The 19,525-nt window shown below is 39.0% G+C and overlaps 1 protein-coding gene across 3 annotated transcripts in view; it reads left to right on the top strand.

The window, feature by feature from the left end:
- MTF1 (metal regulatory transcription factor 1) overlaps positions 1-19,525 on the top strand; it is a 45,838-nt gene that overhangs the window by 17,910 nt on the left and 8,403 nt on the right. For all 3 annotated transcript variants that reach the window (XM_037827672.1, XM_037827674.1, XM_037827673.1), the window contains exons 3-6: positions 3,219-3,457; positions 4,231-4,362; positions 11,790-11,863; positions 12,305-12,441. In XM_037827672.1, coding sequence (XP_037683600.1) covers positions 3,219-3,457; positions 4,231-4,362; positions 11,790-11,863; positions 12,305-12,441 — 582 coding nt within the window. The remainder of the gene's footprint in view (positions 1-3,218; positions 3,458-4,230; positions 4,363-11,789; positions 11,864-12,304; positions 12,442-19,525) is intronic.

The following is a 19,525-nucleotide window of genomic DNA, read 5'->3' on the forward strand; positions in this document are numbered from 1 at the left end:
TGTATACCAAAATTTTTGAGTAGGGCTTTCTTCCCAAATAAAAAGTCAAAGCCTTACTAGGAATAAGTGCCATGCTCTAATACAATCTTCCTACCTGGACTACTAAGGATTCAGATGTAAAAATTGTACTTAGGAGAGTGTATCTTCGCCTCTGCTACTGCTGTCCTCATTCCACATCATTCCATACATGACATCCTTTTTTTTCTCCAAAGTAGGGCACATAGTCTTCCCTGTCTTTATGCTCCAGTGCTTCCTTCTCCAGGTATGAAAGGAGGTGCTTTCTATCAAACGGCCCTGTGGCAGACTTTGAAGTCTGGTTCTTCTGCCAGAACCCTGAAGGCAGAAGGGCATTCTCAGGGTCAAGATCATCCAGAACAGTTTCCAGTTGTTTTAGTTCTATTTCCGATAGATTGCCAAGGAGCTCATCTTCATCAAGGTCCTTGTACCTTTCCAAGTCCTTCCGGAATGGTAGTGCCATGACTTGCAATGTAGAAAGTCACTTAACTTTTGCTATATTCAGTGTAGTCAGAAGTGATTTCTTGGAAACAACCCAAATGTCCTTCAACAGATGAGTGGATAAATAAAATGTGGTATATACATACGATGGAATACTACACAGCAGTAAGAAGGAACGATCTTGTGAAACATAAGACAACATGGATGAACCTTGAAGACGTAATGCTGAGTGAAATAAGCCAGGCACAAAAAGAGAAATACTATATGCTACCACTAATGTGAACTTTGAAAAATGTAAAACAAATGGATTATAATGTAGAATGTAGGGGAACTATCAATAGAGAGCAATTAAGGAAGGGGGAACAATAATCCAAGAAGAACAGATAAGCTATTTAACGTTCTGGGAATGCCCAGGAATGACTATGGTCTGTTAATTTCTGATGGGTATAGTAGGAACAAGTTCAAAGAAATGTTGCTATATTAGGTAACTTTCTTCGGGTAGAATAGGAACATGTTGGAAATAAAGCAGTTATCTTAGGTTAGTTGTCTTTTTCTTACTCCCTTGTTATGGTCTCTTTGAAATGTTCTTTTATTGTATTTTTTTTAATTATTATTATTTTTTTATTTTTCGTACAGTTGATTTAAAAAAAAAAAAAAAGGAAAAAAATATGTAGAACCCCCTTGAGGAGCCTGTGGAGAATGCAAGGGTATTGGCCTACCCCTCCTCGATGGTTGCTAAAATGACCACAGACATAGGGGACTGGTGGTTTGATGGGTTGAGCCCTCTACCACAGGATTTACCCTTGGGAAGACTGTTGCTGCAAAGGAGAGGTTAGGCCTCTCTATAATTGTGCCTAAGAGCCTCCTCCTGAATGCCTCTTTGTTGCTCAGATGTGGCCCTCTCTCTCTAGCTAAGCCAACTTGAAAGGTGAAATCACTGCCCTCTCCCCTACGTGGGATCAGACACCCAGGGGAGTGAATCTCCCTGGCAACGTGGAATATGACTCCCGGGGAGGAATGTAGATCTGGCATCGTGGGACGGAGAGCATCTTCTTGACCAAAAGGGGGATGTGAAAGGAAGTGAAATAAGCTTCAGTGGCAGAGAGATTCCAAAAGGAGCCGAGAGGTCACTCTGGTGGGCACTCTTATGCACAATTTAGACAACCCTTTTTAGGTTCTAAAGAATTGGGGTAGCTGGTGGTAGATACCTGAAACTATCAAACTACAACCCAGAACCCATGAATCTCAAAGACAATTGTATAAAAATGTAGCTCATGAGGAGTGACAATGGGATTGGGAAAGCCATAAGGACCACACTCCCCTTTGTCTAGTTTATGGATGGATGAGTAGAAAAATAGGGGAAGGAAACAAACAAACAAACAAACAGACAGACAAAGGTACCCAGTGTTCTTTTTTACTTCAATTGCTCTTTTTCACTTTAATTATTATTATTATTTTTGTGTGTGTGCTAATGAAGGTGTCAGGGATTGATTTAGGTGATGAATGCACAACTATGTAATGGTACTGTGAACAATCGAATGTACGATTTGTTTTGTATGACTGTGTGGTATGTGAATATATCTCAATAAAATGAAGACTTTAAAAAAAAGAAAAAAAAGTGATTTCTATGTTTTTCTTAAAGCTTTGATAAAATGGTCCCCACTGGGAAAGAGAAGAGTTTTTGTTTGTTTTTAAATGGACATACAACAGCTGCCTTGGTGAAACTTCTCGTTACCTTCGGTCTCCTTCAGCTCGCTTCTAACGAACATTTTTCTGGAGTAGAAGGTCTAGAAAGGAATTGTTGAACAGCTAACTTTGAGATTTATCTACAGCAGATCTTCCTCTCAGCTTCTGTGCAACTCATTCACCAATTGGCTTTAACTAACTTCCTTGGTTGATACAATCACAATCTATCTAATTCTGATCGCGGCTTGAAGACCAGGAGGAGCCATATTTAAGCATAAGTACAAGTACACACAGAAATCAAACAAAAGTGGACTTGAAATTTCCATGTCACGACTTCCATCTTCTGGTGCAGATAACAAGAGAAGGTGATGTAGGGTGGTCACTGCCTAGACCCCCAGGTCATTATTCTTTGTGATGGCAGCCACCACCCTTGTTTGGTAAACTGGTATCCAAACTTGAGGATCCTTGAATTCTCGAGCATCTGGGCAATTTCCATTTCTATACCCATTCCCAACTTTTGTCTCTGCCTGGCGCCTGCTGGGGCCACAGACCTCCTTCACAGACCCGCTGGGACTGCTGACTGCTTGAAGCTGCTCAGTTCCCAGAACGCAACCTTTTTCCACAGTCTATGTCCCAGGGAGTTGCCGGATCCACCCGCCTCCAGCAAACCCAACTCGATGGCACCGTCCATGGGGTTCTTTCCCAGTCTGCCATGGACGCGCGTGAGCCAATCAGTCTTTAAACAAAGTCAATATTATTTTTGAATATAGGTAATTGTAACAGTATATGGCCACCTTTAGAGGACAGATGTACACTAGAGTCTGAAAATACCCTTTTTATAGTCATTTAGAATATTTGCCTACATACAAATTTATCTTTTCTCTGTTGTATGTCATTTGTTGTCCAGATATTATTTCATCAATGGAAAGATTTCCCCACTTCATTGTTAGAGGTTGTTTTCTATGTTTATGACAAAAATCTGTTTGTATTATCCTCATCTGAGAATTGAGCTTTATGGGGAGTTAGGCCCTGGGCAGCTCTATTGTCCCACTGATGAGGTGTTCTCTCTCTGCCAGGTAAAGCGGTACCAGTGCACCTTTGAGGGCTGTCCCCGTACCTACAGCACAGCAGGCAACCTGCGTACCCACCAGAAGACTCACCGAGGAGAGTACACCTTTGTCTGTAATCAAGAGGGCTGCGGAAAGGCCTTCCTCACCTCCTACAGCCTCAGGATCCATGTGCGCGTGCACACGAAGGAGAAGCCATTTGAGTGCGATGTTCAGGGCTGTGAGAAGGCGTTCAATACACTGTACAGGTCAGCCTCTTCTCCTAACCTTGTCATGATTGCAGAGCTCTCATTCTTTGCACAGTAGAGATGTTCACTTTCAGGGTTTTAAAGAGCACAGCTATGCTTAACTATTTAAAATTCACTAGAGAAATTTGTTACTTAAAGATTGACATATACTAGGTTACTTAAAAATGATATCTACATCTGTGTTTAGATTTGTATCTCATGGAGTGACATTCTGCCTGGGTATATTAGTATTGGCATAGAGTTGTGTCTCCCCTTGGCTCAAGATCTTGGTGCGGTAGCTGCTGTAATTTTCTTTCCTACCTCACTTCAAAGATAAGTTTTTTTTTTCCTACCTCACCTTGAAGATAACCCTAGGAAATAGGGAATGACCCATTCAATTGCCATTTCTCTTTTCCACTGTTTATATCAGGTGACTTATATTAGTCTTTGACATTGGGTATAAAATAACAAAAATAACAATAGCTAACACTTACAAAGCACTCTCTATATGCTAGGCACTCTCCTAAGTGTAATCCTCACAACTGATAAGTAAACTGAAGCACAGAAGTTCTGGAACCAGCTCAAGGTCGGAGTACCAGGCAGTCTAGTTCCAGTCACGTTCATAACCTCTATGCTATATACTCTGAATTTCTCTTCAGGTGAAAAATTTGGATACCGTTATTTTATTATAAGTATAGAATTCCTATGTACTTTATCCTGAAGGACATTAAACTGACATTGGGACGCTCTGTAGTACATTATGACAAAGGGAATTTCTCTGGGATATTTTCCAGGCTGAAAGCACATCAGAGGCTTCACACAGGGAAAACGTTTAACTGTGAATCTGAAGGCTGCAGCAAATACTTCACCACACTCAGTGATCTGAGGAAGCACATTCGAACCCATACAGGAGAAAAGCCATTTCGGTAGGTCTTGCTGGTTTCCACAGGCCTGTTTGTTACAGACCAGGTTTCAACTGGGTGTCTTGATATACTCTGAAAATTTTCAAAGTAGGAAGAAAACTTCTTTCACTAGCTCTTTCTTTGGCAGTGATAGCTTTCCCTAGGATAGTTATAACTAACTACTGCAGATTGGAGAAGTGGTGATGGATTCCAAGAACATCCTTACTCTGTAGATGATGGTCTTTTTGCCTCATTTTTTCCCTTTATTTTTAAGAAGCATTGGTTGAAACTCACTTATATGGCAGGTACTTTTATTAGTGCTGCAAAAATACTAAGACACAGGCTCTCTTCCCCCAAAGACCTTACAGTCTGGTGGAAAAGAACAAGTAACCAGACAGTATCTGAGACTGAGAGATGCCCAAAGTGCTTTGAGCATAGAAGAGAAATAGCTAGCCAAGAATTGAGATAGAGAGGGGAGGAGAGATGAGAGGGGAAGTAAGAGGTAAAAATGCTTAGACTAGTGCTGTAGGTATTTTATTATATTACTTGTTCAGTTGATGCTTTGTAATATCATGTGCATGTATACACACACATGTAGGTCATTGATTTTTATTTATATTTGTCAAATATAATATATATATATATATAAATGTAGTAAACTCGAAAGAAAGACTTGTATAATCTTCTTTCTTCCAAGCTCCTAGCATGGTCTGGGCATTCAGTATATGTTCAGAAATAACTTGGGATGATTATATGACATTTACTTTGAGATAATCAGTTAATAACATCTTAAATGCGATATAGAGATGTGTTAACTGAAAATTGCCCGTAAACAGTGTCTTTTAAGTTTAGCAAGAGGTATTGCTGCTCTAATTGTGGAATTAAATATGCTACCTCTCCCTTTTCAAATCACTCATCTCCTTATTAGGGTACTTAGACACAATTTAAAAGTCCTCAGGAGGAGGCGGGGCAAGATGGCAGCATAGAGAGGTGTGGAATTTAGTTAGTCCCCTAGAGCAACTAGTAAATAGCCAGGAACAAGTAATAAATGTTTTGGATCAACTGTTGGGGGACATCCATGACTGTTCACACATCGTACACCAGCCTGGAATGGGTGGAATGGCTGAGATTGCAGCATAAAAACTGTAAGTAAAGCTCCCCAAACTGCAGAACCGGTGCCCCTCTCGCACCAGCACGGCAGGCTGAGTTGCAAAACTTTGCTGTGGGGGAGAGAAGCAGTCCTTGCCGGGAGCAAGGGAATGTAGCTCAACCAAACTCCAATAGCAGTTATAATTAACAAATTTGGACTACTGAATACAAACTACAAGCACAGTTAAAACCAGAGCAAGGAGGAATCTTAGGTTCCTCCCAGCAGACAGGAAGCAGGGCTGAAGGAAAAAAAATACATAACTAAGTAAAAAACAGAGGCTTTTGGAGATGGCTGAGCTCAGAATACTGGAAAATGGCTGTTTCCCAAGAAAGGGGGCACAGAGAACCAGGTACCAACACTGGTTGACCAGCAAAACTGGGGTCTGGGGACTGGTCCTGAAAAGGGGCTTTTGCTCTCTTCCGCCCTTTTTTTTTTCTCTCATTCCAAGCAGGTCATGACAGAAAGCCTCAGGCATTTTTCAATTGTCAGTGCTGACCCAGGCGAGGGTAGAGTTAACAGAGTCAGAGAGACAAAGGAGAAATTCAAGTGTAGAAGATAACTCCCAAAAGAGTATATCTTCCTTAGGAAAGGGAGGCAGGGCCCAGCTCAAGTGGAAGCCCTCCTTCAGAGAATTCAGACCCCAGGGCTAGGGGTATGGGGAAATACAAAACAGAAACAGCTTAGGCTTGGCTTCTGACACCCTCAACCCCTGGTCAGGACAGGGTCCACTGAGAATTAAAGGAACCACACCTCTTTACACTAGTGGGGAACTGCAGGCTGACAAGCACCACCTGCTGGGCAGGATAGGAAAAGTACAGAGATTAGAGGCCTCACAGGAAAGTCAGACAACGTGCTGGGTTTCATCCTCAGGGGAACGTGATACTGATTAGACCTTCCTCCAGAGACCTGGGCCCGTCTGGTCTAGGAAAATCTGACTGGGGTAATAAAAGAAACTAGATGCCTAGACAACAAAAAATTTCAAGTCATCTTAGGAAAAACAAGGATATGGCCCAGTCAAAGGAACAAACTTACACTTCAACTGAGATATAGGAATTGAAACAACAAATTAGAAACAAACAAACAAATTAGTTATCAAACAAGTCTCCTAAATCAATCCAAAAATCAAATCAACACGTTGAAGGAAGGTATGGCAAAGAGATGAACGATATAAAAAAGACATTGGGTGAATGTAACGAAGAACTCAAAAGTGTGAAAAAACAATTTGCAGAACTTATGGGAATGAAAGGCATAATACAGGAGATGAAAAAACGAAGACATACAACAACAGATTTAAAGAGGCAGAAGAAAAGATTCATGAATTGGAGACCAGGATATCTGAAATTCTGCACACAAAAAAACAGATAAGAGAAAAGAATGGAAAAATATGAGCAGCGTCTTAGGGAACTGAATGACAACATGAAGTGCAACCCAGTAGCCTTGATTCTTGAAGATGATTGTATAACTATATAGCTTACACTGTGTGACTGTGTGATTGTGAAAACTTTGTGGCTCCCACTCTCTTTATACAGTGTATGGACAGATGACTAGAAAAATGAGGACAAACAGTAAATGAATAATAGGGAGGGATGGGGGGTATGGGATGTTTTGGGTGTTCTTTTTCACTTTAACTTCTATTCTTATTCTGTTTTGTGTGTGGTAATGAAAATGTTCAAAAATGGATGGTGGTGATGAATGCACAACTTTATAATGGTGCTGTGAGCAATTGATTGTACACCGTGGATGATTGTATGGTATGTGAATCTATCTCAATAAAATTGAACTTAAGGAAAAAAAAACTTGGTATCACAATTTGAATTATATTTAACATAAAATGTTAAATATCAAGGTTTTTCCTAAATTTTTCAGTGCTCTTGAAAGTAACAATAAATCAGGAACTCTCTGGGAATCAGATTATCTTTAAACCATTAAGACTACTGTGTTGAATTTATTCAGTAACACCTAATAACTTACTGCTTGTAAGTACTACAGCTTCCTATAGTGCCTAATGGGAAATTTGGAACTGGTTAACTTCTTTTTTTTTCTAAATAATTTTTAATTTTTTATTGAGATTGTTCACATACCATACAACTATCCAAAGATCCAAAGTGTACAATCAGTTGCCCATGGTACCATCATACAGCTGTGCATCCATCACCACAATTTTTTTTCAATTTTTAGAACATTATCGTTACTCCAGAAAAGAAATAAAGACAAAAAAAGGAAACTCCAATCCTCCCACACCCCTAACCACCACCCCCTCCATTATTGATTCATAGCTTTGGTATAGTACATTTGTGTTGATGAAATAATGTTAAAGCACTAACTGTAGTATATAGTTTGCAGTAAGTATATGTATTTTTTTCCTATATGCCTCTCTATTATTAACTTCTAGTTATAGTGGTTAATCACGGACATTGTCCACCACAAGATTCACTGTTTAATACATTCCCATTTTTTAACCTCCAACGTTCCTTCTGGTGACATTCATGACTCTAAGCTTCCCCTTTCCACTACCTTCACACACCATTCAGCACTGGTAGTTATCCTCATAACGTGCTACCATCACCTCTGTCCATTTCCAAACATTTAAGTTCACCATAGTTGAACATTCTGCTCATAATAAGCAATCATTCCCCATTCTTTAGTCTCATTCTATATCCTGGTAACTTATATTTCATGTCTATGAGTTTACATATTATAATTAGTTCCTATCAGTGAGACCCTGCAATATTTATCCCTATGTGTCTGTCTTATTTCACTCAATATAGTGCCCTCAAAGTTTCTTCATCAACCCATTTTTTTAAGATGGTTTTGTTCACACACCATACTTTCCGTCCTAAGTAAACAATCATTGGTTCCCTGTATAGTCACGTATTTACGTAGTCAGCGCTATCACCACTATCTATATAAGGACATCTCCATTTCTTTCACAAAGAAGGAGGAAGAGTCAAAGAAGGTAGAGAGACAAAAGAAAAAGAAAAAAGAGAGAGAAAAAAAACATGACATCCAGAAAGCAACAAAAGGAAAGATGGCATTAAACTAAAGTAGAATAAAGAGTCAGACAACATCACCAATGCCATACCCTTCCCCTATGTCCCCCCCGCCATATGCATTTAGCTTTGGTATATTGCCTTTGTTATATATTAAAGGAAGCATAATACCATGTTTCTGTTTGCATGGATTGTATTTCCCCCCAATCCCACCCTATTTTTAACACCTTGCCATGTTGACATTCATTTGTTCTACCTCATCTAAAAACATATTTGTACCTTTTATTACAATCTTTGAACACCCTAGGTTTCGCTGAGTTATACAGTCCCAGTCTTTATCTTTCATCTTTTGTTCTGGTGTCCCACATGATCCTAACCTTCCTCTTTCAACCATGCTCACAGTCATCTTTGTTCAGTGTACTTACATTGCTGTGCTACTATCTCCCAAAATTGTTTTCCAAATCTCTCACTCTTGTCTTTTCCTTTCTGTCTGCAGTGCTTCCTTTAGTGTTCCCTGTAGAGCAGGTATCTTGTTCACAAACTCCATCATTTTCTGTTTGTCAGAGAACATTTTAAGCTCTCCCTCATATTTGAAGGACAGTTTTGCTGGATATAGGATTCTTGGTTGGTGGTTTTCCTCTTACAGTATCTTAAACATATCACCCCACTTCCTTCTTGCCTCCATGGTTTCTATTGAGAAATCTGCACATAGTCTTAACAAGCTTCCTTTGTATGTGATGGATCACTTTTCTCTTGCTGCTTTCTGCAGTCTCTCTTTGTCTTTGACGTTTGATGATCTGATTAATTAAGTGTCTTGCTGTAGGCCTATTCATATCTATTCTGTTTGGAGTACAGTGTGCTTCTTGGATCCATAATTTTATGTCTTTCGTAAGAGATGGGAAATTTTTGTTGACTGTTTCTTCTATTATTGCTTCTGCCCCTATTCCTTTCTCTTCTCCTTCTGGGACACCAATGACACGTACATTCCTGCATTTCATTTTGTCCTTAAGTTCCCGGAGACATTGCTCATATTTTTCCATTCTTTTCTCTATCTGTTCTATTGTGTGTAGGCTTTCAGGTGCCTTGTTCTCCAGTTCTTGAGTGTTTTCTTCTGCCTCTTGAGATCTGCTGTTCTATGTTTCCATTTTGTCTTTCATCTCTTGTATTGTGCCTTTCGTTTCCATAGATTCTGCCAGTTGTTTTCTCGAACTTACGATTTCTACCTTAAGTACGCCCAGTGTTTCCATTATACACTTCATCTCTTTTGCCATATCTTCCCTAAACTTCTTGAATTGATTTAGTATTAGTTGTTTGAATTCCTGTATCTCAGTTGAAGTGTAAGTTTGTTCCTTTGACTGGGCCATGTTTTTCTTAGTGTTGGTTGTTGTTTTCTCTTGTATAGGCGTCTGATTTCCTTGGTTACCCCAATCAGTTTTTCCCAGACAGAATGGGCTCAGGTCTCAGAAGGAGGCAATAGTATCACATCTCCCTAACGGTGAGTCTTAGAAGATTGGTACACCCTGTGAGACCTCAAGCCACTGTGCTTTTTTGCCCAGCAGGTGGCACCTGTCAGCCTGTAGCTCCAGACTGATGTAAGGAGGTGCGGCCCTTGGCTGTTTTCCCCCAGGCTCTGGGGTCTGGTTCTGAATGGAAGGTGGGTAGTAGAGCTTGGCGCCACCTTCTTCCTCTTAGGGAAAATACACCCCCTAGGGAGAGGTCATCTCCACCCTTGTCTGGGTCAGAGGGCTAGGAACTGAAAATGGCTGAGGCTTTCTCCACTGAGCCAAAAGAGAGACAGAAAGCCCCCTTCTGGCTCTCCAAAGTCGGTCGTCACCAAAAGCCTCTGTCTGCTTGTTGGGGATTCATATCTTGTATTGAGCAGTCCACGTTTGTTAATTAAACCCCCAGATGGAGCTCAGCTGAGTTATGTTCACTTGCTTGGAGAGTGCTGCTCTCTAGCACCGAGAGGCTTTGCAGTTCGGGCCGTGGGGGGTGGGGTCAGGGCAGGGGGAGTCTTCCGGCTTGGATCCTCAGTTTTTACTTACAGATTTTATGCTGCGATCTCGGGCATTCCTCCCAATTCAGGTTGGTGTATGATCAGTGGACAGTCACATTTGTCCCCCTGCATTTATTCCAGATTATTTACTAGTTGTTCCTGGTTGTTTATTAGTTGTTCCAGGGGGAAAACTAGCTTCTACTCCTCTCTATGCTGCCATCTTCTGGAACAGGTTAACTCTTGCTCATTAAAAACAAAAGTTATTTAAAAAAAAAGTCTTCAGGGAAAGTCAAGTCTTAAATACCAATTAAATGGAATTGTAGTTTTTAAATTGCAAATGAATTTCTGAGTCATGGCCCCTTTAGAAGCAAGAATAGTTAGATTCTAGCTGGTTACTCTCCAGATGCTGAAGCTTTGATTACTTTTTCCCCCCATAGGCTGCTGAGGGGACTCTGACTTCTACTCAGTTATGTGCATTTATTTGTGTGATGATTAAAACTACTAGTGGAATTTCTTCTTGAATACTAGATGGGACATCAGACCTCATGATTATATGTAATTAAAAATTAAAATGCTTAAGGAAGCTTTCTGTTTAAAGAAAGTATTTTAATTTATAAGGAAATGGATTCATTCAATGTAAATAATTATTGAATGCCTGCTGTGTGCAGGAACTACAGCAAATCTGAAGAGCTACATGGACCCTGCCCTTGAAGAGTTTACAATCTATGAGAACAGATAACAAATGTACCACCCATAAAGATCCCATGAAATTGGAAGTGAGAGGTGCCATCAAAGAAGAACGCAGAGTTCTGAGGACAGAAAGATTATTTGTGGTTTTGGTTATCAAGAAAGAAAAGGGGAAAGAGTAGATCTCAACACTGAAGAGTATGGATAAGTCATTACAGTCAAAAAATTCTGACTGATTTTCTGTTCTAATGTTATAGTTCAGGCTCCCATGCATGTGTGAGAGCCTCTGTATCGACCACTGATGTTGCTAATATTCCACTGGCAGTAGATTTTCCATTCCATTTCTCCTTGTTAATAAAGTTGTGTTAAGGAATTCATGGAAAGACATCTATTGTCAGGCTCTCAACATGTGCTTTACCTGTAGGACAAGAAGTATTTATACAGGCCATCACATCCAAAATATGTCACCTTTTCCAAGGACGTCCCAATCCCATCTGTAAAACCAGTTTTTATTCATCTGATCTTGGTGTTCCTAACATTTGTTTTAGTATATATTTGTAAAAGATGTTGAAGATTAAAGGTCTATTAGCTAATGATTTCTGTTTTTCTTTTCTTAATACGTGCTTAGGTGTGATCATGATGGTTGTGGAAAAGCATTTGCAGCAAGCCACCACCTTAAAACTCATGTCCGTACACATACTGGTGAGTTTAGGCTGTTTTTTTTAATTTTAACCTTCATCAAGCCCAGAGATGTCTGTGTTTCCATTGAGCCCTTTAAAGCTGTGTGGAGGAAGCAAGCTTAATCAGCTATAATGTTTAAGTTTCTTTCAGAGGTAAAAGGGTTAAAAGGTCAATTCAGGAGTCCAATTTTAAGAAATGATAGCAATACAGAGATGCCTTAAAAAAGAACCTGTGAAAAAACTAATCTTCTCTTTAGACTTCTCACGAGCCGGCCCTTTCTTTTCCTTGCACTGCATTAAGTTTTAGGCCTGAGATGATTAACATGTAATTTATCCATCTTTTAACAACTCTTACCTGAACCTTCCTAAGAATATTTACTTCCCTTTGATAGGGAAAGGTGGATTTCTTAGTCCGATGAAATGACTTTATGGTAAAATTAATGCTGCTTTGTCATTTTTGCAGGTGAAAGGCCCTTTTTCTGCCCCAGTAATGGCTGTGAGAAAACATTCAGCACTCAATACAGTCTCAAAAGTCATATGAAAGGTCATGATAACAAAGGACACTCATACAATGCACTTCCAAATCACAATGGATCAGAGGTGCGCAGTGGTTTGTTTCTTTTTTTTTTGATCTGGTCACTACAGAACAGCAACAATTGTTTGTGTATCAAAATAAAAGGTTAAAACTTATTCTCTATATATCTGTTAGCGAGAGGGAAGAAATCAGAGTCAAGATCTATATCTTTGTGATGGGTGGTGGAAGCCAGAGATTTCACCAAGCTCCCTGTACTTAAACTTCTGATTCAACTCTGCCTCATTTTCATCAGGTATGGTGGAAAATGGTGTTCTTAAAACCAGCAGTCTCAGAATGGCTTTCAGAGGATCAGTCAGATGCTCTAAGAGGCTTTTGTTTTCCCATTCGTGTCTATAAAAATGACGTATTTGTACTTGAGTTTGGGATATGAATTAATGATTTGCTTCACATATCTATCCTTGGGGAGCCAGGCAGGGTCTGCAGGAGGGTCACTTGTCCTTTTGAATTATCTGCCTACTAAAAAGTTTGAGAGCCACTGGGTTAAGATACTGAACCACACGACAAGCCTCTGAAGAGTTTTAGGCAGTTTTGTCACTTCTTCTTTACCAAGCCCATCTTCCTTATTTCCTTCTTCCCTATAGCTCCATTCCGGAGAGATCTTGGGATAAATTTATTGTTACTACTTCTAATTTGGTATTGAGCACTACCTTATGTCTTTTAAACCTGTGAAGTGAGTACTATTATAATCTGCATTTTACAGATAGAGAAACTGAAGCACATTGACCCCTTTTGAATAATCAGGTTCCTGGAATGTGTACTATGATTTTGATTTGGAGAGAGACAACATGCTCTAGTTCTGTGGTTTTCAATTTTTAAACAACAAAGTGTCCATTTAAAAGGAACCCCAACCCTGTGTTTTGTTAATAATAGCTAATATTTATTGAATATTTACTATGTGCCAGGCACTGTGCTAAGTGCTTCTAAATGGATTAACAAACTTCTCACAGAAATTCTGTTAGGTAGATACTGTTATTATCCCCGTTTTACTGATAGAGAAACTCAAAGCAAAGACAAATTAAATAACTTGCCCTAAGTTTCCATAGCTTATAAATTAGTCTAATTTAGGCAGGCAGTCTGATTCCAGAGCCCAGTTCTTAACCCCTACATTGAGAGACAAAATAGCGTTAGATATGAAAAGTGCAGCCTCTGGGGCCTGGTTGCCTGAGGTCTTCATTTGTAAAGACAGATTTTTTAAAAATTGGAGATTTGAGAGTCTTTGTTTACTAAGCTTCATTTATTAAGTCATGATCAATTTTTCATTTTTGTAATAATCCAAGGACAACTGCCAGCAACCTCTAAACATTGGAGTGTCCCAGTGCTCACACTTCAGATCTCATCTTTTCTGGGTCCTATTTACTCCCCAATGGAGTAAATCTCATCTGTTTTCAGGGCTTTAAATGCCATCTGTATTGCCTTTGAGCCCTTAATTTGTGTCTCCAATCTAGATCTCTCCCTGAACTCCAGGCTTTGTATATTCAACCACCTACTAAACATCTCCACTCAGGTATCTGTTAGGCATCTTAAACCTGACATGTCCAAACTCATTCCTCCAGCAGTCTTTCCTACCTTAATAAATGGTGTCTCTGTTTTTCTTGTAGCAGATGCCAAAAATCTTGGAGTATTTATTGACTACTCTCCTTTTCTCATACTCCACATCCAATCTACCAGCAAACTTTGAGAATATATCTAGAATCTCATCACTTCTGATTACTTCTTTCAAGCCCCACTATCCTTTCTTGCCTGGATAATTGCAGTAACCTGCTCAGTAGTTGTTTTAGTATCTTTTCTGTCTTCCTCTGCCCATTCCACTCCACACTGCAACAGGTTAGTCTACATATATCAGCCAGAGGGACCTTTCTAAACCATATGGCAAGTAATTTCTGTCCTCATAGGCATCTGTGTATCTTCTTGTATCACTTAAAATAAAAGTTTAAATCTTTTTAATGGGCTACAAAGCCGTATACAATCTGGTGTGATCACCTCTCTCACCTCATTTACTTCTTTTCCCCTCCCTTCTGCCATATTGTTCTCCTTTTGGTCCTTTGAACAAAGAAAGCCAGTCTTGCCTCCATACCTTTGTACTTGTCCCTCTGCTTGGAATACTTGCCCCAGACATGTGCATGGCTCCCTCCCTCTTTTCGTTAGTCTCTGTTCAAATATGGCCTTATCTGAAAACCATTCTGTATTATAAAATAGCAGCCCCTACTTCAGCATTCCCCATTCTCTTTACCTCCATAGTACTTATCATCATCTTGCATATTATATATTTATTTGGTTTTTTGTTCTTCTCTCCCCACTAGAATGTTAGCTCTTTCAGGGCAAGGACATTGTTTTGTTCATTATTATATCCCTGTGTTTGAAACAGTGCCTAATACGTAATAGACGTTCAATAAATATTTGTTGAATGCATGCGTGAATGGGGGCATCTTGTCCACATGAGGAAAAAAAGGGTTACTACACAAAGTGTGCAAATCACGACTGGCATTCTAGGAACTAGAGTTCAGAATTAGCCTGAGCAGCCGTATTTGAATAATAAATCCTCAGTGCTACCCTGAGTAAGGATTCCTTGGATCCCCATATTGGGAACACTGTGGTATAATGGAAGGAAGATGAATTTTTCAGTCAGAAGCACTGGGTTTGTTTTCCGCTAATCATATGTCCTTGTGTAGTTCATTGCCCCTTTGTTAGCATCAATTTTCTCATATTTGAAATGCAAATATAAAATATTTCAAAGTTTATATGAATAGTAAATGAGGACATGTGAAATCACTTTGTAAATGATAAAAACCAATTTTACAAATATGAATTTCACATTTTTGCAGCTTTTGTTATTCTGGAGTCTGAGTCCTGGGATAGCTTAGGTACTCTTACTTTGTTAACCATCTTTAAGAAATGTAAGAGATTCTTCTAAGAATATCAGTTTTTTTTAAATAAAATAACTCACATGGCCCTTGCTTTTGAATGGTTTATGCCTCTCCAGGTAACACACCTAGACATTCAGAACCTTAGGGAGTTCATAATCAAGACTTTTAAAAAATGGTCCTTAAGGTGCTCAAATAGCTAAAGGAAAGCATGAACAAAGAATTAAAGGAAATCAGAAAAGTGATAGATGAACACAAAGTGAATACAATAGAAAGATGGAAGTTATGAGAAGGAACCAAACAGCTGAAGACCACGGTAACAGAAATTAAAAATTCCCTAGAGGGGTTCAACAGCAGATTGGAGCTGGCAGAAGAAATAAGCTGAGAACTTGAAGATAAGATAATTCCAGTATAAGGAGCTGAACAAAGAAAGAATGAAGAGAAGTGAAGAAAGCCTAAGGAACCTATGGGATACTACCAAGCATGCTAGTATACATGTTGTGGGAGTCCCAGCAGGAGAAGAAAGAGAAAAGGGGCAGAGAGAATATTCAAAGAAAGAATGACTGAAAACATCCCAAGTTTAACGAAAGACATGAATATACACATCCATTATGCTCAACAAACTCCAACCAGGATAAACCCAAATAGACCCATGCTGCAGCATATTATAATCAAACTATTGAATGCCAAAAATAGAGAATTCTGAAAGCCACAGAGAAAAGCAACATGTCATGTTTAAGAGAGCCTCAATAAGATAAAGTGCCAATTTCTCATCAGAAACCATGAAGACAAGAAGGCAGTGGGATGACACATTTTAAAGTGCTGACAGCAAAAAATTGCCAACTGAGAATCCTATATCCTGCAAAACTGTCCTTCAAAAATGAGGAGGAATTAAGACATTTCCAGATAAATAAAAGCTGAGGGAGTTCATCACCACTAAACTGGCTCTACAAGAGATGCTAAAGAGAATAGTATGTTGAAACAAAGGACAATAGACAATTGACGCCACATGAAGAAATAAAGCTCTTGGGTGAGGGTAATGACATAGGTAAATATAAATGCCAGTACTATTGTACTTTTGGTTTGTAATTCCACCTCTAAAGGCAAAAGCATAAAATGTAATGGAATAAGTGATTCTGGACTCATGATGTATAAATATGTAATGTGTAACAAGAACTACGTAAAGGTGGGGGACAGAGGGGTATAGGAACATACTTTCTATATACAGTTGAAGTTAGTTGGTATCAAAGCAAACAAGAGTATTGTAGATTTAAGATGTTAAATTTAAGCTCCATAGTAACTACAAAGAAAATATCAGAGAATATGCAAGCTCATGGAGACAGAACTTAAGAGTATGGGTTGCCAGGGGTGGTGGTCAGTGGGATGGGGAGTTAAAGCATATTATATATAAGGTTTCCGTTTGGGGAGACTGGAAGGTTTTAGTTAGTAATGGATGGTGATGAGGGTACTGCAGTATTGTGAATGTGATTAATCCCATTGAATAGTACGCTTGGAAGTGGTTGTGATGGGCAAGTTTATGTTGTATATATGTTCCAACAATTAAGAAAAGAAAAGAAAGAGCAACTAAAGAGATGACAACAGTTAAATGCAATGCATGTTCCTGGATGGGGTCTATCAAGGGTGGAGAAAAGGCCCAAAGGGGACATTATTGGAATATATGGAAAAATTGGAATATAGACTGAACTTTATATCAATGTTAAGTTTCTTGAACTTGATAAAAGTGCACTTAAATTAGTTATATAAGTGACATCCTTGTTCTTAAGAAATATACGTGGCAGTATGAAGTGTTCAAGGAGCATGATGTACACAGCCTACACTCAAGTGTTCAGAAAGTGGATGGACAGATGGATGGATGGATGGATGGATGGATGGATAGATAAATATGGCAAATGTAGCAAAATGTTAAAATTGGTGGATCTATGTATCTTGGGAGTAGAGGGGAGTATCTGTATGTTGAAGTTCTCTGTTTGGAGTTTGTATTATTTTTGAAACTGTCCTATAAGCCTTAAAGTATTTCAGAACAAGTTGTGTTTTGTTTTGTTGTTTTTTTAAAACAGTCAGAAACTGGACATAACTTTGGAAGAAGGGGGGATACTTGGGTAGGTTTTCAGATTTTATGGCTAATCACCACAGTTGGCAACAAACGAGGTGGCCAAAACTCAGTAAAAACTTAGTCTTAACTGGCTTGAATAACCAGAGGACAGAGTTCAGGGCAACCACAGTATCTGGAAAGTATGGGGAAATAGCCTAGAAAAGAAAGGGCCACAAGAGGGGAGACCCAAATTCTATGGATAAACTGCCCAAATCTCTGTCTGACCCAGCCTGAACTGTGGATATGTGGACTCTAAGCAGCCCAGCTAAAACTGAAGAACTGAACAGAAATTGCTGCTACCTACTGCAAGGGAGACAGAGTTTGGAGTGTGAGCATAGCTAAGTAAGGAGCCTGTTAAAGCATACAAACAAAACCACCACTCTTCAGAGAAGTATAAAAGAATCCAGAGTATCTGCACCATCTCATTTGCAGTATCCAGGACAATCCAAAATTAGTAGACATGTGAAGAAATAGGATAACATGATCTCTATTCAAGAGAAAAGATAATCTGTGGAAACTGATCTTGAGATGTCCCAGATGTTGGAATTAGTGGACAAGGATTTATAAACAGCTATTATATGCTCAAGAATGGAATATGCTTGTAATGATTGAAAAAATAGGAACTCTAAGCAGAGAAATAGAAACTATGAAAAATGTACCAAATGGAAATTTGGAACTGAAAAATATGATATCTGAAATAAAACAAACAAAAAAAAACACATTGGGATGGGCTTGATAGCAGATTGAAAATGACCAAAGAAAGAATCTGTTAAGTTGAAGATAGATCGATAGAAATGAGCCATTCAGAAGTACAAGAAAAAAAGATGAAATAAATACATCATGTGATTTTAATGTAAATTCACATTTCATAACTAGTGTTCTAAAAGGAATTTCTACACTGGTTGGCCTGGGTGCCCTCTGCCCTCTGAGCTAGCCAGCTCTAAGACTTCTGAATATAATATCCTTTTGATCTTTGACACTATTAAATGGCTTAGTAGTGCACTCCCTAGCCAGTGCTGTGACATATGACTGAAGAACTTTCTGGAGCCCTATGGTCACCAGGTGAGATACCCTGGTATAAAGGGACATTAAGTACTTACAAAAAAGGAAACCTTTTCTGTCACAATTTCCATGAGCAAGAGAGAGAAGAGCTCTATCTCTTGAAGTCAAATTACATATTGTGCCTCAGCAACCAGCCTTTATTCCAGAATTGGAAAGTCTCGTATTTCATCTTTCAAAGTATTCTTGAGGTAATAGGATTAATTTTGCTTTGCTTTGTTTTAAAAAAGTTATGAATTGGTAAAATCCAATGATAAATTTTTATGAGATAATCATTTGAGTTTCTGGACTGTGTTTATGTGTCCTTAGAAGTGAACTTTGGTTCACTCAGATACTTTAACGAAGGAGGGCTGACGCTGCTAGGAGGTGGCCCTCTTAGCTCTCTCTTTGCTCCAATTCCCACAGTCTCAGACTGTTCTTGTCTTCTCTACTTTTGGGTGCAGCTCCCACTCACCATTTCCCCAGGGTTTTTGCCCTAAAGCGTAGCAGTGGCTGAGTAGCTAACCCCTCAGCACTTCTCTTTTTTATTTTATTTAAAAAAACTTTTTATTGAGGTATAATATACATGCAGAAAAGTACACATATCATAAATATACTGCTTAATAAATTATCAAAATTTATCACACCCATGGAACCAACACCCAGATCAAGAAACAGAACATTACCAGCACCCAAGAATCCCCCTAATTCCCAGTTCCAGCCACTGCCTCTCCATAAAGATAACTGCTATCCTGACTTCTAGCAATCTAAGATTAGTTTCCCCTGTTTTTGTGCTTCATCTTATTGGAATTATATAAGACATACTCATTTGTGTCTGGCTTCTTTTCTGCAACATTATGTTTAAGAAATCAGTCCATCTTGTTGCATCTAGTTATAGATCATTCATCCTCAAAGCAAAATTAACAGTTTGTCTTTTGTTCTGTTTTTGGACATTTGGATAGTTTCTGATTTGGGGTCATTATGGTCTTCATATCTATAAGATATGAACATTCTTGTTCATGTCTTACAGAGGCACAAGGCCCATTCCTTTTTAAGGGTGTTATTGATGATAATCAG

This window comes from Choloepus didactylus, chromosome 2, assembly GCF_015220235.1.
Source record: "Choloepus didactylus isolate mChoDid1 chromosome 2, mChoDid1.pri, whole genome shotgun sequence".
Classification (NCBI taxonomy): domain Eukaryota; kingdom Metazoa; phylum Chordata; class Mammalia; order Pilosa; family Megalonychidae; genus Choloepus; species Choloepus didactylus.